This window comes from Rhodamnia argentea, chromosome 6 (genome assembly GCF_020921035.1).
Source record: "Rhodamnia argentea isolate NSW1041297 chromosome 6, ASM2092103v1, whole genome shotgun sequence".
NCBI lineage: Eukaryota > Viridiplantae > Streptophyta > Magnoliopsida > Myrtales > Myrtaceae > Rhodamnia > Rhodamnia argentea.
Window position 1 is genome coordinate 15576169 of NC_063155.1, and position 18308 is coordinate 15594476.

The following is an 18308-nucleotide window of genomic DNA, read 5'->3' on the forward strand; positions in this document are numbered from 1 at the left end:
TGTCATGTTTGAAAAGTTACAATCATTGGGCATAATTAACTAATTAAAATTAGAAAATAAATTTAATAAAAAATAACTGCAACTCCTACGTGAACAGTCGCACTGTTTCGTTAGGACTCAATAGTTTATTTTTATTATAATTTCAAAAAATAAAAAATAAAAAATGAAATGATTGTTGATTAGTGCCAATAATTAACCACGACTACGCAAACACGCAAAGTGCGCCTATTATTCGCGCACCTGGACGGGGGTATGGTAGGGTGTAACCCATTTGCCAATTTCTTTATTTTAAAAGACTGTAGTAGCCTCTTAACTAATAAATTAACTTGCACTCTTCCTTCCATCCTATGTGAGATTGAAAAAGAGGCACTTTTGTTTGTTTTACAAACATACTTCAACAGCGTATTACCAAGTGCCTTTTTAGGGTGTTCGTGTTGATGATTCTGAACTAGGGCCCAATGTTAATTGTTGCATATGAACTCTCTCTTTTTTTCTTTTTTCCCGTTCGATTAGATCTCTTAACCCTCTCAAATTTTTACACATTGCTGTTTACTCTTTTTAGTAATTAATGCCCATTTTCATTTAAAGCGAGATAGCATCGCCTATCAATTCAATAACGCAAAAGCTTAGAAGGGAACCTCTAAAGCTTAAATGAAGTATGCTAACTAGTTGTAACTCTATCTGATATGAGATTTCTTGTCATGTGTGTATATATATTTTGTTGATATATATATGTATATATATATACATATATATGTATATATATATCAACAAAATTCCTAGGTCTGATATCTTTTGAACTACACTGTTCTGCACTCTATTTGAATCTTAATATCAAATTTAAGGATCTCGAGTTCGATTCAATACCCAGCTTTCACTCATTTATGGGATTCCTTAACTTCTTAAACAAGCTGAGTATATCATTATTCACTCAATTTCACGTGAGTCTCATGTGTTGTTAAATGTAATCAACCCAATTATGGGATGATCTTTGAGTCTAGGCACAAGTTCCCAGACTTTGCTAATTTCAAATTGATGGAGTTCTTCTTGCATTTCCTCAATCTAGCTTTCATCAAATAGGACTTCCTCAATTCCTTTTGGCTTAATTTCTTATATTAGTGCCAGAGTGCTTATTACCTCCTTGAGTTTGGATTTGGTTCTTTCTCCTTCGTCTACATTCCCAATGACAAGATCCTTTGTGTGACGACTGGATTTATGCTTCCAGTTTTTGTTATATCTTTCTTCTTGATCTTTCTTTTGCACAGAGGATTCTGCTTCGCTGGTCGATGTAGTGATCTGATTGATATTTTGAGTCCGAACATCTTCTTATTGTTTAGTGTCTTCAGTATCTCCTAGATTGTTCAGAAGCTTGAACATTTACTATTGTTTGTGCAACTTTAGATTCATCCATGTGGATCTGGTGATTTTCTTCAAACTTCACATTCATTGATTCTTCTACGGTTTGAGAGTTCTGTTGAACACTCTCTATGCGTTGCTTGTTGTGGAGTACCCAAGAAAGATTCTTCATCTGATTTCTCATCAATCTTGTCAAAAAGATCATTAGTTTTTTAAGGATAAAACATTTACATCAAGACACTCAAACGAATAAAATCTTAGGGTTTTGCCCTTTGTAAAGTTCATAGTTTTATGAAGAATGAGTCCTATAGAAACTCGATTTATGATATAACATGCAGTGGAGATTGTTTTTGCCCAAAAGTAAGAAGTGACAATGTTTTCAATTAAAAGAGTTCGAGCCCTTTCTTGGAAAGTACGATTTTTTTTTCTGTTACACCTTTCTGTTCAAGTGTATAAGGAGAAGAAAAATTATATTGAAATCCATTTTCATCACAAAATTCTGAAAATCTTTGATTTTCAAACTCACCCCATGATCGGTTTTGATGCTAGAAATAGTGTAACCTTTCTTGTTATAAATTTTCTTAGTAAACTTAGATAAGTATAAAAATGCTTCATTATTGTGAGTAATAAAGAATACCCAAGTGAATGTTGTATGACTATCACCGGACAATACATCTTACCACTTAAACTTCCACTTTGAGTAGGTCCAAAGATACCCATATGTAGAAGTTGCAGAGCATGATTAGTAGTAACATGATTTATTGGTTTGAATGAACTTCTTACCTACTTACCAAATGTGCAAGAAAAACAAAGTTATGATTTTTCAAACTTCATCTCTGGTAAACCTCAAACTAGCTTTTTAGAAGAAAGCTTTGAGATTTGTTTGATACTAATGTGTCCCAACTTTCTATGTCAAAGATCGGATTCCTTTTTGGTCAATATAAAGCACTGAAGATCATCAGACTTTATATCTAGAGGTAGATATTCCGATGTCTAAGCCTAGTAAACGATTGCTCATTGTCTTGACCGGATCCAATGATACATCGTTGATGGTCAAACTTCCAATTTTAATTGTTCCTTTGCCTATGATCTTTTCCTTTGTTGTTCTCCCTAAAGGATACACTTCCACCATTGAAATTTGTGAGTTGAACAAATTTTTTGGATCTCCAGTCATGTGTCTTGAGCATCTATTGTCTAAGTACCATTTGTTTATCTTTTTTCTTGGCACATGCAAAGTTTAAGTAGATTCAAGCTTTCTTTGGTATCCAAATTTGTTTGGGTCCACTTAGGTTAGAAACCTTTGCTAAGCTTAAAATTCCTTGAATTGGTCTCTAGACTTTTGGACAACCATTCTTAAAATTATTTGAATCACTGTAGTTTGAACATTTCGAGAAGTTTTGCCCAATAGGTTTTGTAAACTTTTTATTAAAATGATTCCGATAAACACTTTGAAAGGCCTTTTTGGGTCTTTCTTTGACTCTTGGAAATTCATTTTGAAGTTCACTTTCCTTTTTAAAACCAAGTCATGATTTGTTGTAATATGGAGCTTGAATAGAAAGTAGATGCTCTAGAGTTTTTGAACCATAGGAAAACTTGTTTGAAAAGTTTGAAATTTCCTTTTTCAAAGATTCATTTTCTTTTGTAATCAAATCACAATTTTATTTGATTTTCCCAAATTCATTTTTTAAAGATTCATTTTCTTTTGAAATGGTATCATAAATCTATTCGATTTGCACAAATTCCATTTGTTAAAATTCAATTTTGTCCTTTCGAGAAAGATACTGTGGCCTAAGCCTTGAGTTTTCCTTTTTCAACTTGGGCATTTTGTTAAGAGCTATTTCACAATCTAAACATAATTCATCAATGAACTCAGACACTCTGTTAGGAATCTCAGGACGAATTACCTCGATTTCATCTTCTAAGTCTGAATTTGCCATAAGACAGATGTGCGCATATTCTTCATCTCTTTCTTTAGATTCAGTGTTACTCCAGATTTATGCTTTTAGAGCATTTTTCAACTTTTCAAACTTGCCTTACTTCTTCTTTAGAAGTGGGTAATTTGGGACATTTTTTATATTCAAAACAACCTACATCTTTTCCTTCTTTCTTGTCGCTCAAGGTTTTCTCCTGAGCATACTGACTGAAGTTCTTTTTGCTTTTGAAATTTCTTCCTTTCTTTGCCATCCGTTTGAATTTCCTTATCATGAGTGCAAGCTCTTCATCGTCCTTATCATCTTCATTTGAATCTATTTCATCAGAATCAATGTTCGTTCTCAAAGCTATTGACTTCTTACCTTTGGAGTCTTCATCTTCATTTATTCGCTTTGTCTCATACAAATGAAGAGTGCCAATGAGTTTATCAATAATAAGTGGAGAAATTCTCTGGGTTTCACTGCTGGAAGTCTTGATGTGATTACGATCCTTTGAAAATCCCCTCATCAATTTGTTCACTTTCATTGGTCCTGAGGCTGGATTTCCTTGATAAGTAAATCCATTTATTATCTTAGTAAAATTGTTGAACATCTCCTTCGCCGATTTATCTGATTTTTTCTTGAATGATTCATATTGACCAAGAAGAATATTGATATTAGTTTCTTTGACTCTGTTTGTTCCCTCACAAGTCATGTGCAGTCTGTCCCGTATTTACTTTGCTGACCATCTTCGGCCACACATTTGGAGATAATGCTCAATATAGAGAGTAAATAGCTTTAACATCTACAATTTCTCTTTTATCTAATTCAGTAGTAGAGAGAGTAGCAGCTGGAGTGTTATTATTGTTTCCTTCATTGTTGGTTGTTGCATTTGTAGTAGGATTGAGTCCTCTTCGTTCAACATCCCATCTTATAACATCCCACATATGAGTATCCAGGGATTTGATGTATGCTTTCATTTGTTTGCCAATTGCTGTAGTCGTTTCCATCAAAGTAGGGAGATCTGGTATTACTTCCTCCTTTAATGGTACCTAGTCCAAGCTTACTTGCCATAATAGATCGTTAACTTAGAAATAAAACACTTCATGTATCGAGCACCAAGCTCCGATACCAATTATTGTTTCTATTAGTATCACCTAAAGGGGGTGAATAGGTAAATTCAAAGAACTTGATAAATTATTGCGAAATTTAAACCGCCTAGTTCAGAACGAAGTTAGAATCAACAACATATTCAGATTCAAGCATGTGCGAAAATTATCAGATGCAGTAAGTAAGAGTTCAGAGATGGATCAACTTGCATACAACATTTGTAGCCTATATCCACTCACCATGTTGACAACCTACTAGCTAGAGTCCACTATTAAACCATTTTGATGTTACAATGAGTGATGATAATCAGGTTGAGAAATCATACATTCACACATACTCACTCAAACATGAACCTCTCAATGATTACAGTTTAAAGCTTGATAAAGACAAGTATAGGATCGAAGCTCTCTTCAGGTTTTGGAATTTAAGATTCTTAGCTCTATCTTCTCTTCAGCATCTTGATTTCCTTTTATATTCTCCATTTCCAATCTACCCATTGGATAGTTTTCAAAGGATCAATCTCCAATCAACTCGTTGGAAAGAATCGCCAAAAAAAGATTAAATAGCCATTAAAAATTGAGAGTAGAATCTCCCGTTCATTTGGTAGCCCATACAAACAGGATCTGGGTTACCAAAATAGAGTTCTTTGTTTAGAAAATAATCTAGTCTTGCCAATCAATCAAGATGTCTAACTGTAATATTTAATTAGAGAGACTGTTTACAAAATTGATACTTTCCAATATGAAATTTAAGCCAGATCACTAGCTGTTCTAATACATTGCGTCGGATAATGATCAAAACTCAGACTCTAGATCTGAGTCAGAGTCTGATAACTCCTTGAGTCTGAGGATACTAAATGCTTTGAGAATATACGCAACTCAGCGTCTGAGCATATCTAGGAAGACTCATAAAAACATCGTGTGATATAGGATAACATCAATGAATATACTACTGTAGCTCTTCTTTTGTTTTTTTGGTCAAATACTGCTGTAGTTCATAGTTGTGTAATTTAATTCATAAAGTCTACAGCCACAGACAGCATTTATATGTTCCTTTCTTTTGAAGTTATCACATGCATACAGATACTTAGATGCATTTATCAGATTCAGATGATAAGAATTGTTTTTTCATTGTCAAAATTCATTTGGAGGTTTTCTTCAACATTCTCCTCCCCAAAGAGAAGAGGTGCCACTGCACTAGCGGGAGGGGAGGAGGCATTGCGACAACAGGGACGCATTACAAAGGCACCCTGATGACAATCGATATGGTGGAAGAGGCAAACTGTAGAAGGAAAAGAGAGTACGAATGTTTTTTATTTTTTATGGATTAGGTGACTAATTGGTTGACATATGTGTGCAAACTTCGCTCCAAGAAATTGTTGCACGAGATGGATATTGGTAGGAGATACTTAGCCCGGAAAAATATAAAAAAAGTCATAAATATTTTGTTTTTGTGCCGATCCAATCTTACATATTATATTTTGTTCATTTAGTCTTCACCTTTGGATAATTTGCCAATGTAGACTATCCAGACAATTTTGATCGAAAATTGTTGATGTCGACGTCGACTGTCATGCATAAACAACTTCTAAAATGCTTTAAGAAAATTGAATTCTTTTGAAGTTGTATTTATTCTTTATGTTCTTTTCTCATTTTTTTTCTTTATTGCAGCCGGCGAGGGCACGACGACCCTCGTCGACCAATAGGTGAGGGCCTGCAAGCCCTTGCTAGCTACGGGCGAGTGTCATAGCCCTCACCTAGCCCTCTCTAGCCACCGGCGAACAAAAAAGACAAAAACAGAAAAAGGGAAAAAAAGAAAAAAAATCATATTTTTTTTAGGAAATTGTCCACTTCAGTATCGGCCATGCCACATAGGACGACTAATGTTGACTGGACCACCACATTAGCATTTTTCCCAATCAAAATTGGTCAGAAGAACTACATTGGCAAATTGTCAAAATGTTTAGGATTGAATTGGTACAATTAAAAAGTTTAAGATTAAATTTGCATAAGTGTAATATTTAGAACTTTTTTGGTAATTTTTCCTAATTGACCCTTTTGCGACCCTTGCAAATGACGTAAATCACCGAACGATTTTGGGTGTCCTTGCTAGATCTTATTTTGATATTGTTTTCCTTTTTTCGACTCCCCGATATGATTTATCATATGTTGTTTTCTATCCTAACCTTACTAGATTTCTTGAATTAGTAACTAATGGCAACTTATTATCATTTGTCGGTGTACATGTGATGATTGCCATTCCAATGATATGAAAATACATACCATCATAACGCGTTGTGTGCTGAAAAAATGGAGGCTTGAATATTACTTAAATGTCATGTAATCTACCGTTAAAGGCGCACTTACTCATATACATAGTAAAGCGGTAACCGCAATTCTTTAATTAGTAACTCGTATTTTTTTGGTATCATGATTGCATATATAGTAACATTTGCAATCAGACAATATACTAAACAGGCCCCATCATAAATGTCGCGTGAATGCAATCAGGAGATATTAGATACATGTCGCAATGTACTACTAAGATCCTCGTTAATAACATAGATGATTATTGACGAGTATGCTACTCGTCAACATCGACATACGTCTCCTCGAAAATCACTAAACACTAGCATAGACCACTTCGTTTTGCATAGAAGATACTAGAATACAGGATAGATTCTAGAATAAACATACAAGTGACAAATATCTATCCTGCCACCAATAACGGAGTGGGAAAATACTTCAACTTAGTAGAGCATTCTACAGACCTCTCAGTAATTGGGTTTCGATATTTGTGCTCTGAATCATAGAGATAAAAGTACTTTGACCTAGGAAGAAAATGATTACATCATTGTGAGATGAGCCGCAGCTAATTCCCGAGATATTTTACATTCCAGCACACCCATAGTCAGTCAACACTTACACAGTCATCTGATAAAAGAAAAAATGAAAAATACTTTAATGACAATCTGACAATACTGTTGGTTATTTCTGACCGTAAATCCACACATCATCACTGGATATTTTGCTTAAAATACTCATTAATTAAAAAATTATGGGGTCACAAATAATGACAGTGCTGTTATACTGTCATGATAGCGGGAGCAAAAAAAAAAAAAATCAACAACCCAAATATGCTCGATCCAGATTCAAAACAGCACATTAAATCTCATTACTCACTATCCCGAATTACTTCAGCAACCTCAGATTTGACCATATCCTCAACCATTAATTGCCTGACCTTGACCATTCATGGATCCTCGTAATCTGCAGGGAAAACCCAGCCCCTTCACATCATTTTGCTTGCCATTTCAGAAGAGTCCAGAGAATATCCAGGGAAGTGGAGCTAATCATGTGAAGGCTCAATGAAGGCAACGCAATTGGCAAATACCCATTTTCAGACTGGGCAATTAATGCCTAAGGAATGGCCAGACCAGGTCACTAGTTCTGTGACATTCTCCACTACTATATAAATGACCCTGAGCCCTTTCGAGCAACACCCCCAATCCCAACCAAAGAGGTTTCCATGTTTCCTAATCATTCTTCCTTTCTGTGCTTCTCTCGATTTCTTTCCCTAATCATCGTGTTTTTGTGCTCTCTTTTGTTCTTTCAGCCATGACGAGAAGGAAGGTGAAGCTCGAGTACATAACCAACGATGCCTCGAGAAGGGCAGCGTTCAAGAAGAGAAATAAGGGACTCATGAAGAAGGTGAGTGAGCTGAGCACCCTGTGCGGCATCAACGCGTGTGCCATCGTCTACAGCCCCTATGACCGCCAGCCAGATCTCTGGCCGCCTTCCCGAATGGCCGTTGAGCGCATCGTCTCGAGGTTTAAGGAGATGCCAGATATGGAGCAGAGCAAGAAGATGGTGAGCCAGGAGGCGTACCTGATGCAGCGGATCGCGAAGGCGAACGAACAGCTCAAGAAGCACAGGAAGGAAAACCGTGAGAGGGAGGTGACCAGAGTCATGTTCAATGCCTTGGCTAGCACATTCACCGGCACCGCCCCAGTTTGGCCTAGCTTGAGGGTGATGGATCTCCATGACCTTGGATGGGTGGTTGACGACTATGTTAAGGATGTCGTCAAAAGGTCGGACAGCCTCAAACAGGCCTTGGGGATTGGTGGTGGCGGCGAAGTTGCAGCACCCCCGCCACCACTGCCAGATGTGCCAGTGGAGGGATTTCCTGAGACTGAAGCTGTGGGGCAAGTGGAAGCAGGCAATAGCATGCAAAGGCAACAATGGTTTGTGGATCTGGGGAATCCCCAATTGCCCAATGTGCCATTCGCTGGGAATGAGCTGATGCTGCTTCCATTTGGTGGCAACATCAATAACAACAACAATAACAATCCTCAAAACGCTGTTTGGCCAAACAACAATAACAACTATCCTCAAAATGTTGTCTGGCCAAACAACAATCCCTTTTTTCCTTGAGAGGAGAGGGGGATAGGGTTTGCTGTCCTTGGATTGCTCAAGGAATGATCTGGACATCTAGCGTTTATGAATAATTTCGTGTGTTTTTCAGCATTATTGCATGGTTATCTTTTCTGTTCATCCTTTAGTTTAATTCGGTACACCCTTGAGTGATCCGAGTGCATTGTCGTCTGGCTTTGTTGCCATGATTTATATGTTACAAGCTTTGAGAAAGTCTCTGTCGCTGAGGAGTTGCTAGGGTTTCTGACGACCGCCGCCAAAGGAAGCAAATTGAATATTGACTTGTTAATCGAAAGATTTTATAGGGGACGATCTTTTCTTTATTCATCATTATCGGTTCGCAATATAAAAAAGACAAGTTTTTTTTTATGGGTTTCCATAACTAAAGGCACGTACAAATGACCGATCAAGTTCAATTAGAAATCGAACCATCGTTAATCAACTATACTTTGAAACCATTGAGTTTGTGGATCCTCCTTGCTTTTAAGATAAATCAATGTCGCAATCAATCCGTCCACCGACAAAATGTCTAATTCACTTGGATATTTTCAATAGACAAGGAATCAATCATACCTATTTCAGTACACAATTTTCTTAATCCTTAATAACGACTCATGTTTCCAATTTGGTCTCTTGAACTAAAACTTTCAACTCGTCGACTCCTTTAGATAGATTCGGTCACTTTAGGTTTTTAGCCTAATCCACCAATATAATCCAAATGCTAAGGGAGTTCGTGGGTCTGTCATTAACAAATTTATTGTACCTTATCGAAATAGGATCGAGCTATTTTTGAGAAGGCCCTCTACAAATTGATCTTTCATCCTTAGGAAAACAAAATAGGACTATGTTGTACCATCTAATCCAATATTGCGTTCATTAGATGTGTTTTTGTTTCAATACAAAAAAATGGAATATTTAGTACAAAAGGGAAAGCATTTCAAAAATGGAAGAATCGCGTAAATTCAAGGAGAGGGCTACAAAACAACGATATTTCGATGAACAAATGTAAAAGAAGAAAAACTATGTACTAATTCATGGTGTTTATTTGGCTTAAGGATTATGGTCTTTGAATTATAATTTAATGCGGTCCTGTATTTTAGCCGTCTCTTTCGAGGTGAATTCACAAGTAATTATTGTGCTCATTCATATTATAGAAAAGGAAATACATGCGTAGATTGGTTGGCAAATTCAGCCTTATCAACCTTTGAAACAAACCGAGAAGTCTCTCGGGCTAGAAATGTAACCATGTAAAACTTTAAGCAATATGACATAGATTTTGTTGCCAAAAAAAAAAAAGGAAAAAGAAGGAAAAAATAAGATGTCAAATTGGTAGAAGTATTTTTTTTTTTTGGTCAAAGGTAAAAGTAAGTTGAAAGGGTCAAGATGAAAAGATTTATCCAATTTTGGGCAACAATGGAAAAACATATTCAATGTAGATACAGTCTATTCACAAAATTGATGGACAGTGGTTAGAAAATGATTATTCCCATGATGGAACCCAACATGCAGTTTCGTAAAGAGTAATTAGCTTGTTGATGTAGTAGACTAAAGCATCTTATGACATCTCTTTCTCGACAACTTGGGAAGGAAATTAATATACGGCGGGAAGAAGTTGATTTGATTAGACTTAGGATTCTTATTTTGGTCTCTTTAACGGAATTAATCTCTCTCTCTCTCTCTCTCTCTAAAATGTGAAATTATGCCGAGACAGGAAGACTATTCAACACAACCTGAATCCCCATGAACTCGACGTGCCATTCGCTGGGAATGAGCCAATGCTTCTTCCATTTGGTGGCAACATCAATAACAACAACAATAACAATCCCCAAAACTTTATTTGGCCAAACGACAATAACAACAACAATTCTCGAACTGGTGTTTGGCCAAACGACAATCCTTTTTTTCCTTTGAGAGGAGAGGAGGATAGGGTTTGCTGTCCTTGGATTGCTCAAGGAATGATCTGGACATCTAGGGTTATGAATAATTTCATGTGTTTTTCAGCATTATTGCATGGTTATTTTTTTTCTGTTCATTCTTTAGTTTAATTCTGTACACCCTTGAGTGATCCAAGTGCATTGTCGTTTGGCTTTGTTGCTATGATTTAAGTGTTGCAAGCTTTCAAGAAAGTCTTGGTCCTTGTGGAGTATTCAGGGTTTCTTACAACCGCCGACAACGGAAGTAGATCGAATATCGACTTGTTAATCGAGAGATTTTAGAGGGGATGAACTTTACTTTATTCATATAACAACCAATTATCGGTTCATTACATAATAAGACAAGTCTTTTACAGTGGATTTTCATAACCAAAGGTTGGCAGAAACGACCGATCAAACTCAATAAGAAATCACGCCGTTATTTGGTTCGTCTTCCATTAATCAACTATACTTTTAAACCATTGAGTCCGTGGATGTCCCTCGCTTTTAAGAGAAATCAATCTCATAATCAATTGGATCGCCTCAAAATGTCTAATCCACTTGGATTTTTCTTATTCACAAGGAATCAACCATACCTACTTCAGTAGATGATTATCATTCTTAATCCTTACTCATGACTTATGTTTACAATTTGGTCTCTTGAACTAAAAATTTCAACTTATCGACTCCTCTAGATAGATTCAGCCGCTTTCGATTTTTAGGTTGTTCCACTAATATAATTTGGATGCTGAGGGAGTTCGCGGGTCTATAACTAACAAATTTATTGTACCTATCGAAACATGATCAAACTATTTCTTAGAACACCCTCTACAAATTGATCTTTCATCCTTAGGAAAACAAAATAGAACTATGTCATATCCTCTTTGACCCGATATTGCATTCATTAGATGTATTTTTGTACCAATACGAAAAATGAAAATTTTAATACAAAAGTAAAAGCGTTTAAAAAAATGGAAGAACCGTGTAAATTCGGAAAGTGCAGTACAAGACACCGATATTTTGACGAACAAATGTAAAAGAAGGAAAACCATGTACTAATTCATGGTGTTTATTCGGCTTAAGGATGATGATGATCGAATTATAATCTGATGCGATCCTGTATTTTAGCCGTCGCTCGAGATGAATTCATAAGCAATTATTACTCTCATTCATATTATTCATATGAAAGAAAATACATGCCCAGATTGGTCAGCAAATTTGGCCTTATCGAGCTTTGAAATAAACCGAGATGTCTCTTGGGCAAGAACCGTAACTATGTAAAAACTTTAGACTATATGACATTGATTTGGTTGCCAAAAACAAAGAGGAAAGAGAGAAGGAAAACAGTAAGATGTCAACATTGATGGACAGTGGATAGGAAGTGAGTTTTCCCATGATGGAACCCAACATGTAGTTTCCTGATGAGCAATTAGCTTATTGATATGGTAGAATAAAGCATCGTATGACATACTCGTTCTCGACAACTTGGGAAGGAAGTTAATGTACGGTGGGAGGAAGTTGATTTGATTAGACTTAGGATTTTTATTTTGTCGAAGTTGATTTGATTAGACTTAGGATTTTTATTTTGTCTCTTTGACCGAATAAATCCTTTTCTCTCTCTCTCTCTCTCTCTCTCCTCTCTCTCTCTCTCTTATAAATGTGAGGGCATGAATTGAACTCAATCCAAATGAAGAAATTTTCTCGAGGGAGGAAGAATATTGCACAACATGCTGATGATTTGATTATTTTTGCAAAGAAATTATGAAAAAAAAAATCTTAAACTTATTGCGCTTATGCCAATTTATTTTTAAATCTTTTAATTTAGCCAATTTAGTCTTAAATGTTTCAATTGTGTCAATTTAGTCCCACACCTTTTGATGGTTTATCAATTTAGTCCTTTCGCCAATTTTAGCTGAAATTTCTGACATGGCGGTCTAGTCAATGCCAACTATCTTACCTAGTACGATTAGCACCGATGTGGACAATTTTTGTACTTCTTAATTTATTTTAGAAGTTCTTCTGAATTTTTTTCTTTCTTCTTTTTTTTTTCCAACCTTGGGTCAAGAAGGTCACCAGCTGACCCTTGGCTGGTCTCAGCAAGGGCATTGCAGCCCTCATTGGCCATGGACGAGTGCCTCCCCGCCCTTGCCGGATCCAGAGTAGGGTCGCCTCACTTGCAACACTCGCCTACCCAAGGTTAGATTTAAAAAAAAAAAAAAAGACAACAAACAAATTTATAAAAATAAAAATAAAAATTGTCCGTGTCAAGGCTGTGAGTCGTGTCATGTAAGATAGTCGACACCGATTAGACCGCAATGTTAATGACTTCTTGCCAAAAGCCTAAAAGTCCAGAAAACTAAATCGTGAAGAATTCTTTCACTCAGACAAACACATCTTTATACGTTTATGATTACCCTTTTTGTTCTCGTTCTCAAGCTTAATCTTCGGTATATCTTGTCGTCTTCATGATCAAGTGACTATTCACTTGAACTCAAGATGCCCCTAGCTTTACTCTTGCCACTTACCTTTTGTGTCTACCTTATTCTAATTCTAGGTTTTTTTTTTAAAATTGTAGATAATGATTAATTTGTTTCAATCAATCTAAACAGAAGCTGCAGAACAAACAGGTGCAGTGTGGAAGATAAAAAGAATAGTTTCCACCATATTGGCACCAAAGACCTTTCACGATCCAAGTACTATGCATTAGAAAATTTAAATAAATGCAGATATCTTTGTTGATTTTGTGCACTTGAGAACCCACTTTAGAACTACGAATCTGAAAGTTGTTCCTCACAAGAACTGCTTTTCATCAATGCCTGGCTACATCCCACGAAGGATTTCTGTTTCTTTGGTGGGACCTATGAATAAGATTTGATGAAACAACAATTTAAAAATTGTCATGATATAGATCAAGCTGATAAATACATCATTGGATCTTTAAGAATGTTGCTTCTACCTCACAGATTCAAGTGAGATGGGAAAAAGCTGCACATGATTGAAACCAAAGCTCCTAAAGGTACCAAGGAAAAGGTAAAGAAAGCACCAGATGCTTGCTGGAGCTAAAAGAGAGGACTCTGGAAGATATAGGTCTTTTGAAGCATAGGGTATTACAAGCACTTTCTTAGGGTGATCACCCTGGTGATTCTGAGCTTTGGCTCTATGTTTAATGTTGCGTCTGAACTTCTTTTTTTTTTTTTTTTTTGTATTTTCGTTTGATTAGATCTCTACTCTTTCTAAGTTCTTGGCATTGGTGCTTACTCTTTTTAGTAATTAACGTCCATTTTGATTTAAAGCAAGCTAGCATCGTACATCAGTTCAATAATGCAAAAGCGTAGGGGGGTAATGGCAACTCTAAGGCTTAAACAAAGTATGCTAATTACTTGTTGTAACTCTATCTGATATGAGATTTCTTGTCATATATCAACAGAATTTCTACATCTCATATCTTTTGAAGTAAACAGTTATGCGCTCTATTTCAATTTTGATATCAAAGTTAAGGATCTCAAGTTCGATTCAATACCCTCGTTTCACTCATTTATGGGATTCCCTAACCGATTAAACAAGCTGAGTATGTGATTATTCACTCAATTTTTAAGTGAGTCTCATGTTCTATTAAGTGTAATCAACCCAAGGGCTTCTTGAATAATAGTTTTGTTGATGTATTAAAACTAAACTAATTCAACTCTAGGTAACTTCCCTTGTTGTCTACGCAAGATTGAAAAGGCGTAGAGAGAGAGAGAGAGGGAGAGAGGGGGGGTGTTTGTCGGAGAGGGGGACCAAGAGAAAATTAGAAGCGATGGTGATTTCAAATAGCCATGGTTGTGAACAGCCATATCATATTCCTTGGCAAAAAAGGGGAAAACAATAACACCAACCCCACTAAGCCATTTCAGGATTAGTCTATGAGCTTATGGAATTGAGAGTTGTTCCCAGTATTTTTCAATTTCACATTATAACGTTAATATAACTGCACTTGAATGCGTTAGGGGAAATTACCATGCATGTAAGAAAGTGAAGAAACTATTCATATAGTATCCACGAAAAACACTTTGCGCCATGCGCCTAGATTTTGCTACTTGTGTCTTACTTGATCCATAGAATTAGTATACTACTTCATGGATTTGGGATGACGGAGTTTAGACTCTCGTGTTAATCGGCCCATGCGGTCTTGCTCACGATGCCTGACTAAGTTAAGTCTTGCATGATTCTTCAGAAAGCTCGAGTTTCGGATTTTTGAACTGATGGTGTTATGGCTTGAATAGTTTGCAACAAATAGTAATATCAACTCCTAAGAATATGGCAAACTTACTTCATATCTCACATTCACCAGTGATGCTCAATATTATATCCAACCGACGAATTGAATTACAGTTTCTCATCTCCGTAACCATATAAATTCAGTAGAAAATAAACACACGTGAACAATTAACTAACGCAGAAAGAAGCCATTTTCGCCTCAGCCTGATCAAGGAAACGAGTCGTCCTTTCAAACTAAGCCGCGGCAAGGGTCGGTTGCTCATGCTCCATGAAACGACTGACATGAACTTTCTCAATGAAAGCGGCAGCTTTTCGGTCAATCCCAGGCTCGGCCACATACCTCCCTTTGTCATAGTCGCTCGTCCATATCTTTCTCGGAGCCATAGCATCGTCGCGGGCATCGTCCACTCTTCTCGATGTCGATCTCTTCGGCCTGAACAAGCTTGAGAAAGAGAAGGAAGGTGAAATTTTGTTGCTGTAGTTCTGGCTCTGCTTGTTGTAGCTCGCCATATGTGTGGGAGAGTACCCTCACAATGGGTTTTGATCACTATACACTCTTTTTGGAGGTGAGAAGTTGGTGATTTTGTGAGTGTTTTTCTTTAGTGAAGTTTCTCTTGGTTCTAATGCGGGAAGTGGGGTTCTTGTATTTATAGTAGCTAATGGAGAATCTAGTCGGCTAAGGAGAGAGTAGGAGAATTTGAGACAGCTCAAGCGAATGATGAGGATATTTAGGTCATGTGCCAACCGGAATAAAGTAACAAAGAAGAAAATCAAATAAAGAAAAGTTTGTAGGGTGTCAATTGCAACTATGTTAGGTCCACGAAACTTTGGCTATGCTTGACCTTGTGAGGTTTAGAGCTATCAAATGATGTAACTTACTTATAATTGTGCTCGTTTTGATAATAAAAAAATGGCTTTTGGAGTACAAATTTAGAGCCATAATTATTCGGGGCCAAAATTAGTGTAACAGCCTCGTGCAGATTATCAACCTATTTATTTTCTTTACTCTACTTTATATTTGTGACTTTTTCATCAATAAACGGAAAACTCTGTATGCTTCTAGAAGTTGATATTTGCTCCACAATTATGCTAACAATAGAATAATATAATTGTGTAAATATCTTTCGGAAATTACTTGGTGAAAAGTTATTTGCGAGAAAGCACATTTCTTCTTGTCCTCTACTTTTCACCTTTGGCCCTTATATTCCGTCTTGGGCTCGGTTGGTTTTACGTGCAAAATACTACTATAGTAATTACTTTAGCTACATAATTTATCTGGAATGGGCTGCCCTTTCTTTAATCAAACCTATTTTGACCTTTTTTAAATCTCTTTTTTTTTTCCTTTTTTTTTTCGAGGTTTATTCATCGATTAATCCCGAGTGTTCGCTACTAGCTCACTTTATTTTCTTACTGCCTGAAGATTTTTCTCTGTCGGTGTGATAGATAATTAGAGGCCAAAAGCATTATTAGAACTATTAATTGAATATTGGTGCTTTGAAAATGAGTACCTTGGTAAGAGAAATATATGTGTAGAGCTCCCATGTTAGTAAAGCACTAACAAATGCCGTAAATGAAATCTGCCATTTCACTGCCTTTCAAAAGTTTCGAGCTTGCTAGATTCCAAAATAATGGAATAATCATGAAAAGACAGGGAAATCAAGGGAAAATCATAGGATGCAAATAGATAAAGCAAGAAAGAAAGTAGTCAAAAGAAGTTGGCCGAGGTTTCTTCCCTCTCTGTATATATACAAGCACATTAATTCGTACTGCAGGTAGGGTTTGGTTTTAATTTTCCTAATTCGTAGATATATTAATATTTTGATTGACTAAATTTTTAGACTAATCATTTGGTAGAACTTCTATTGGATATTGAATATCGTCCACTTATTTAAAGACCCATTTCTAATCTACCACATCACTTTGTATACTATTATGTATACTAGTTTTAATTACAGTATTATACTTTTCGTTAAGGGATCAATTCCCTTTAAAAGTACTAATTCCAATTCGAATCTTAATTTTGCCTCAAACCTCTTTTTATCTTATAAATAAATCAACTTTAGCTCGGGTTCCAATTTTGACTCAAACTTGGCAACTGACCAAAAGTCGGTACTTCTTTACAAGGCAAAAAGAAAAAAAAATCGAACCAGAATTGAGACCCTGAACTAAAACCGGTACTTTTAAAGGGATTATACCTTTCATAAAGAATGTTCTTGCTTTCTTTAGGGTCGTATTTTTTATGCTGAAATATTTTACTATCTTCTTAACCATTCCTTAAGATATGCCCAGGTTAACGCGTTCTTTGAAAAGCTAATACAGAAGAAGGGAATCTTTTGGTTCATTTTTACATGTGTTTTTCACATCATTAAGTTAATGATTTCTAGCTGTAATCACATCGTTCTTATTTAAGCAGAGACGAATGATTCCTATAACTCTTTATTGGAGTGATGCCCGAAAAAAAGTTTAATAGCTTTTGATTATTTTCGACAAGGGTCGATAACGTGTGGGGTTTCGCTCTTCGCGGCACGTTCTTTAATTCCTAATCAAGTAATCATTGTGATAGTTTAGTTGTTATTAGAGGCGGGCAAGGCAAGGATTGAGTGGAGAATGTATAAGATGCTTTTGGAAATTGATGGCAACTTCATTCCCCTCGAAAGATCTTGATTAATTAATAAATGATCTGACCTAAATTAACTCATTAACCGATTTATGACTCATTTATTCATAATGGAAATTTCTTGACCTATAGCCGACCCGACCTTTACCCAATCCATACCCCGACTAGACCCATATTGCTAACATACTTTCATATTTATCTCAATCTAAGAAAAATTATTTCTTATATTTTTTTAATAATTATATTACTAAAAAATTCCATGCAATATAAATTTAATAGACAACATTTACAAAAAATTTTAAGAATGAATTTTTCCTTTATTTATAATTTTTTACTTTATTTTTTTTATTTTTTATTTCTTTCTTTTTCTTTTTCTTTTTTGCAAGGGTTGCCGGTTGACCATCACAGGTATAAGCCAGGGCCGGTTGACCTTGCCAACCACAAGTGCGTTAGTTTGAACTTAGCCCGTTCGTTAAGTGACTCTCACCGCCGTGCATGTTGGCAGCTATATGACCCGATTATCGATTTCCCCTTTTTAGGCGCTTGACCGAAGAGAAACGCACACAGCAGTACAACCGTCCTAGGCAAAGACGAGACAAGGGCTTGATCTCCCAAGTGCACTTCATGGCGGATTCGATACTAAGGGTGGGCATGATAACCATTCTACTTCTAAAATCAATTTCCGGTCAGAAATACATTTTTCTATTTCTAT

At 36.2% G+C, this 18308-nt stretch overlaps 1 protein-coding gene across 1 annotated transcript; it reads left to right on the plus strand.

Annotated features, from left to right (window-relative positions):
• The first annotated feature begins 7905 nt into the window (after positions 1-7905).
• LOC115756184 (agamous-like MADS-box protein AGL80) lies at positions 7906-8809 on the plus strand. Its single transcript, XM_030695877.2, has one exon. The coding sequence runs from the start codon at positions 7994-7996 to the stop codon at positions 8807-8809; it is 816 nt and encodes a 271-aa protein (XP_030551737.1). The 5' UTR covers positions 7906-7993.
• Positions 8810-18308: the final 9499 nt, after the last annotated feature.